The 7,500-nt window shown below is 47.8% G+C and overlaps 1 protein-coding gene across 1 annotated transcript in view; it reads right to left on the reverse strand.

The window, feature by feature from the left end:
• The window catches only part of LOC125028755 (integrin alpha-8-like), a 31,207-nt gene that overhangs the window by 3,866 nt on the left and 19,841 nt on the right, over window positions 1-7,500 (reverse strand). Inside the window, exons 16-17 of the mRNA XM_047618237.1 lie at window positions 2,489-2,606; window positions 1,522-1,653 (exon numbers count right to left, since the gene is read on the reverse strand). Of these exons, the coding sequence (XP_047474193.1) occupies window positions 1,522-1,653; window positions 2,489-2,606 (250 nt within the window). The remainder of the gene's footprint in view (window positions 1-1,521; window positions 1,654-2,488; window positions 2,607-7,500) is intronic.

The following is a 7,500-nucleotide window of genomic DNA, read 5'->3' on the forward strand; positions in this document are numbered from 1 at the left end:
GAAGGCGGAGAGCGGGATGGTGAATGAGGGAGAGGATGGAGGTGAAAGTGAAGGTGAGGATGATGAATACCAAGAGGGTGAAGGTGACGGAGGTGAAAGTGAAGGTGAGGATGATGAATATCAAGAGGGTGAAGGTGATGGTGGAGAGGATGGTGATGGAGGTGAAAGTGAAGGTGAGGATGATGAATATCAAGAGGGTGAGGGTGATGAAGGAGGTGAAAGTAAAAGGGAGGGAGATGCTGAATATGAAAAGGGTGAGAGTGAAGATGAGGAGAGTGAAGTAGATGATGAAGATGAAAAGTGAAAAATGAAGAGGATGACGATGGAAAATAAAGTGAAAATAAAGATGATGAATGTAAAGATGAAGATGTAGAGAATGAGGACAACAAATAAAGCGAAGATGAAGATGAGGAAGAAAGTAAAAGTGAAGGTGAAGAGGATGAGGAGGAGGCGGAGAGTAATGATGAATATGAACATGAAGGTGAAGATGAAGATGAAGATGGAGACAATGAGGGTGAAGAAGATGATGGAGTTGATGAAAGGATAAGTGAAGATGTGATGAATGTGAAGAGGACGAGGGAGAAGAGGGAGGCGAAGATGAAGAGGATGATGATGGAGGTGAAAGTGAAAATGAAGATGATGATTCAGAGGATGAGGGGGGAGATGAAGAGGGAGATGATGATGATGATGATGATGATGATGATGATGATGATGATGATGATGATGATGATGATGATGATGATGATGATGATGATGATGATGATGATGGAAATTAAAATTAAAACGAAAATGACATTTAAAATGATAATGGTAATGAAGATGAGGATGAAGGTGAAAATGAAGATGATGATGGAGATGAAAGTCAAATAACAATGAAGAAGATGAAGCTGAAAGTGAAAATGAATATGAGGCTGAAGGTGAAAATGAAGATGACGATGAATGTGAAGACGAGGATGAAAATGATGATGGAGATGAAAGTGAAAATGAAGACGATTCAGGTGAAGATAATGAAGGTAAAATTGGAAAAGAAAAACAAAATTAAGGTTCAAGCTGATGAAAGTGAAGATGAAAAGGAAGATGATGAATATGAAGAAGAAAAAGTCAAAATATACAATCCAATAAATACCTCTGGTTCCATCACTCTATCAATCATGATAATACATTAATGATGATAATAATGCTAATGATAATGAAGGCCAATAATAAACACAATAGGAAATGTTAATAATGAGCATGAGGATGAACATATTAATGATTGAAAACAAATAATAATAACAATAATAATGGTAATAATAACAATGACAGTGATGGTCAGAAGAATAAGAATGATAAAAACAATGATGATAAAGATAATAATAGCAAGAACAACAACAGTAGCAATAATAATGATGATAATAATAATAACAATAATAAATAATAACACCCGACTCGCTGCCATCAAACACCCACCCACCCACCCGCCCACCCAAACCCACCCACCCTCCCAAAACCCTCCCACCCTCCCAAAACCCTCCCACCTACCGTTCCTGAAGGCAAGCTAGAAATAGAAGTGCTGACAGAAGTCTCCACTGGCGAGGGCCGCGTGGCGTTCAGGGGCAGATGCATCACTTGGACCCCGACCGAGGAGTTGACTAAGCCTCCTTTAAACGATATCTGCGAAGAATGGTGAAGAATGGTGAAGAAGAATGGTGAAGAATGGTGAAGAAGAATGGTGAAGAATGGTGAAGAAGAATGGTGAAGAATGGTGAAGAATGGCGAAGAATGGTGAAGAATGGTGAAGAAGGGTGAAGAATGGTGAAGAATGGTGAAGAATGGCGAAGAATGGCGAGGAATGGTGAAGAATGGTGAAGAAGGGTGAAGAATGGTGAAGAATGGCGAAGAATGGTGAAGAAGGGTGAAGAAGGGTGAAGAAGGGTGGTGAATGATGGTGATCTTTGTTAATGGTTGATGGCTGGACTGGTTGCTTTTGTTTTGTTTGTTTGATTATTTGTTAGCGTATCTCATTCATTTAGTATTAATATCATTATTATTATTATTATTATTATTGTTGTTGTTGTTGTTGTTGTTATTATGGTCATTATTATTATTATTATTATCATTATTATTATTATTATTATTGTCATTATTATAGCCAGTATCATTATTACTATTAGTGTTGAGCTACAGCTACTTCTAATAATAATTATAATTATAATAATAATAATATTAATAATAATATAAATGATGAAAATAAAAACTATATAAATAATAACAACAACAAGAATAGAAGAATAATTTGATTAATAATGTTAAAAAGACTAATAACAATGAAAATCAATCATAATACTAATAATAGAAGATGAATAATAATAACAATGATAATAATGAGAATTGATACTACTAGACCTACTACTAATAACAATAATTAATACTATTAGAATACTAGAACTATTACTAATAATAACACTAACAACAAAAGCAAAAACAACAACAGCACGATGACAATCACCTCTGCCAGCGAGTTTTGAACGATTCGTGACCTCAGTTGAACTATGACCTGCGATTCCTTGTCCAGTTCGCCGAGGGTACAGAATATTTCCATGTATTGGACGCCAGGCTCGGATTTTCTGCGGACGGATTTGGGATGGGTTAATATCGCTGGAAAAAAATCCGAAAAGGTATTGGAACGAAATACTGAAACACACTCAAAACCTCACCGAAATACACTCAAAACCTCACTAAAACCCTCAAATCCTCACTGAACCACACCCAAACCCTCACTGAACCACACCCAAACCCTCACTGAACCAAACCCAAACCCTCACTGAACCACACCCAAACCCTCACAGAACCACACCCAAACCCTCACAGAAACACCCAAACCCTCACTGAACCACACCCAAACCCTCACTGAACCACACTCAAACCCTCACTGAACCAAACCCAAACCCTCACTGAACCACATCCAAACCCTCACAGAAACCCTCAAACCCTCACTGAACCACACCCAAACCCTCACTGAACCACACCCAAACCCTCACTGAACCACACCCAAACCCTCACTGAACCACACCCAAACCCTCACTGAACCACCCAAACCCTCACTGAACCACACCCAAACCCTCACTGAACCACACCCAAACCCTCACTGAACCACACCCAAACCCTCACTGAACCACACCCAAACCCTCACTGAACCACACCCAAACCCTCACTGAACCACACCCAAACCCTCACTGAACCACCCAAACCCTCACTGAACCACACCCAAACCCTCACTGAACCACACCCAAACCCTCACTGAACCACACCCAAACCCTCACTGAACCACACCCAAACCCTTACTGAACCACACCCAAACCCTCGCTGAACCACACCCAAACCCTCGCTGAACCATACCCAAACCCTCACAGAACCACACCCAAACCCTCACTGAACCACACCCAAACCCTCACTGAACCACACCCAAACCCTCACTGAAACACTCAAACCCTCACTGAACCACCCAAACCCTCACAGAACCACACCCAAACCCTCACTGAACCACACCCAAACCCTCACTGAAACACTCAAACCCTCACTGAACCACCCCAAACCCTCGCTGAACCACACCCAAACCCTCGCTGAACCACACCCAAACCCTCACTGAACCACACCCAAACCCTCACTGAACCACACCCAAACCCTCACTGAACCACACCCAAACCCTCACTGAACCACACCCAAACCCTCACTGAACCACACCCAAACCCTCACTGAACCACACCCAAACCCTCACTGAACCACACCCAAACCCTCACTGAACCACACCCAAACCCTCACTGAACCACACCCAAACCCTCACTGAACCACACCCAAACCCTCACTGAACCACACCCAAACCCTCACTGAACCACACCCAAACCCTCACTGAACCACACCCAAACCCTCACTGAACCACACCCAAACCCTCACTGAACCACACCCAAACCCTCACTGAACCACACCCAAACCCTCACTGAACCACACCCAAACCCTCACTGAACCACACCCAAACCCTCACTGAACCACACCCAAACCCTCACTGAACCACACCCAAACCCTCACTGAACCACACCCAAACCCTCACTGAACCACACCCAAACCCTCACTGAACCACACCCAAACCCTCACTGAACCACACCCAAACCCTCACTGAACCACACCCAAACCCTCACTGAACCACACCCAAACCCTCACTGAACCACACCCAAACCCTCACTGAACCACACCCAAACCCTCACTGAACCACACCCAAACCCTCACTGAACCACACCCAAACCCTCACTGAACCACACCCAAACCCTCACTGAACCACACCCAAACCCTCACTGAACCACACCCAAACCCTCACTGAACCACACCCAAACCCTCACTGAACCACACCCAAACCCTCACTGAACCACACCCAAACCCTCACTGAACCACACCCAAACCCTCACTGAACCACACCCAAACCCTCACTGAACCACACCCAAACCCTCACTGAACCACACCCAAACCCTCACTGAACCACACCCAAACCCTCACTGAACCACACCCAAACCCTCACTGAACCACACCCAAACCCTCACTGAACCACACCCAAACCCTCACTGAACCACACCCAAACCCTCACTGAACCACACCCAAACCCTCACTGAACCACACCCAAACCCTCACTGAACCACACCCAAACCCTCACTGAACCACACCAAACCCTCACTGAACCACACCCAAACCCTCACTGAACCACACCCAAACCCTCACTGAACCACACCCAAACCCTCACTGAACCACACCCAAACCCTCACTGAACCACACCCAAACCCTCACTGAACCACACCCAAACCCTCACTGAACCACACCCAAACCCTCACTGAACCACACCCAAACCCTCACTGAACCACACCCAAACCCTCACTGAACCACACCCAAACCCTCACTGAACCACACCCAAACCCTCACTGAACCACACCCAAACCCTCACTGAACCACACCCAAACCCTCACTGAACCACACCCAAACCCTCACTGAACCACACCCAAACCCTCACTGAACCACACCCAAACCCTCACTGAACCACACCCAAACCCTCACTGAACCACACCCAAACCCTCACTGAACCACACCCAAACCCTCACTGAACCACACCCAAACCCTCACTGAACCACACCAAACCCTCACTGAACCACACCCAAACCCTCACTGAACCACCAACCCTCACTGAACCACACCCAAACCCTCACTGAACCACACCCAAACCCTCACTGAACCACACCCAAACCCTCACTGAACCACACCCAAACCCTCACTGAACCACACCCAAACCCTCACTGAACCACACCCAAACCCTCACTGAACCACACCCAAACCCTCACTGAACCACACCCAAACCCTCACTGAACCACACCCAAACCCTCACTGAACCACCCAAACCCTCACTGAACCACACCCAAACCCTCACTGAACCACACCAAAACCCTCACTGAACCACACCCAAACCCTCACTGAACCACACTCAAACCCTCACTGAACCACTCAAACCCTCACTGAACCACACCCAAACCCTCACTGAACCACACCCAAACCCTCACTGAACCACACCCAAACCCTCACTGAACCACACCCAAACCCTCACTGAACCACACCCAAACCCTCACTGAACACACCCAAACCCTCACTGAACCACACCCAAACCCTCACTGAACCACACCCAAACCCTCGCTGAACCACACCCAAACCCTCACTGAACCACACCCAAACCCTCACTGAACCACACCCAAACCCTCACTGAACCACACCCAAACCCTCACTGAACCACACCCAAACCCTCACTGAACCACACCCAAACCCTCACTGAACCACACCCAAACCCTCACTGAACCACACCCAAACCCTCACTGAACCACACCCAAACCCTCACTGAACCACACCCAAACCCTCGCTGAACCACACCCAAACCCTCACTGAACCACACCCAAACCCTCACTGAACCACACCCAAACCCTCACTGAACCACACCCAAACCCTCACTGAACCACACCCAAACCCTCACTGAACCACACCCAAACCCTCACTGAACCACACCCAAACCCTCACTGAACCACACCCAAACCCTCACTGAACCACACCCAAACCCTCACTGAACCACACCCAAACCCTCACTGAACCACACCCAAACCCTCACTGAACCACACCCAAACCCTCACTGAACCACACCCAAACCCTCACTGAACCACACCCAAACCCTCACTGAACCACACCCAAACCCTCACTGAACCACACCCAAACCCTCACTGAACCACACCAAACCCTCACTGAACCACACCCAAACCCTCACTGAACCACACCCAAACCCTCACTGAACCACACCCAAACCCTCACTGAACCACACCCAAACCCTCACTGAACCACACCCAAACCCTCACTGAACCACACCCAAACCCTCACTGAACCACCCAAACCCTCACTGAACCACACCCAAACCCTCACTGAACCACACCCAAACCCTCACTGAACCACACCCAAACCCTCACTGAACCACACCCAAACCCTCACTGAACCACACCCAAACCCTCACTGAACCACACCCAAACCCTCACTGAACCACACCCAAACCCTCACTGAACCACACCCAAACCCTCACTGAACCACACCCAAACCCTCACTGAACCACACCCAAACCCTCACTGAACCACACCCAAACCCTCACTGAACCACACCCAAACCCTCACTGAACCACACCCAAACCCTCACTGAACCACACCCAAACCCTCACTGAACCACCCAAACCCCTCACTGAACCACACCCAAACCCTCACTGAACCACACCCAAACCCTCACTGAACACACCCAAACCCTCACTGAACCACACCCAAACCCTCACTGAACCACACCCAACCCCTCACTGAACCACACCCAAACCCTCACTGAACCACACCCAAACCCTCACTGAACCACACTCAAACCCTCACTGAACCACCCAAACCCTCACTGAACCACACCAAACCCTCACTGAACCACACCCAAACCCTCACTGAACCACCCAAACCCTCGCTGAACCACACCCAAACCCTCGCTGAACCACCCAAACCCTCCTGAACCACACCAAACCTCACTTACCACAACCCTCACTGAACACCCAAACCTCACTGAACCACACCCAAACCCTCGCTGAACCCACCCAAACCCTCACTGAACCACACCCAAACCCTCACTGAACCACACCCAAACCCTCACTGAACCACACCAAACCCTCACTGAACCACACCCAAACCCTCACTGAACCACACCCCAAACCCTCACTGAACACACCCAAACCCTCACTGAACCACACCCAAACCCTCACTGAACCACACCCAAACCCTCACTGAACCACACCCAAACCCTCACTGAACCACACCCAAACCCTCACTGAACCACACCCAAACCCTCACTGAACCACACCCAAACCCTCAGCTGAACCACACCCAAACCCTCACTGAACCACACCCAAACCCTCACTGAACCACACCCAAACCC

The sequence above is a fragment of the Penaeus chinensis genome, chromosome 9 (assembly GCF_019202785.1).
Source record: "Penaeus chinensis breed Huanghai No. 1 chromosome 9, ASM1920278v2, whole genome shotgun sequence".
Taxonomy (NCBI): domain Eukaryota; kingdom Metazoa; phylum Arthropoda; class Malacostraca; order Decapoda; family Penaeidae; genus Penaeus; species Penaeus chinensis.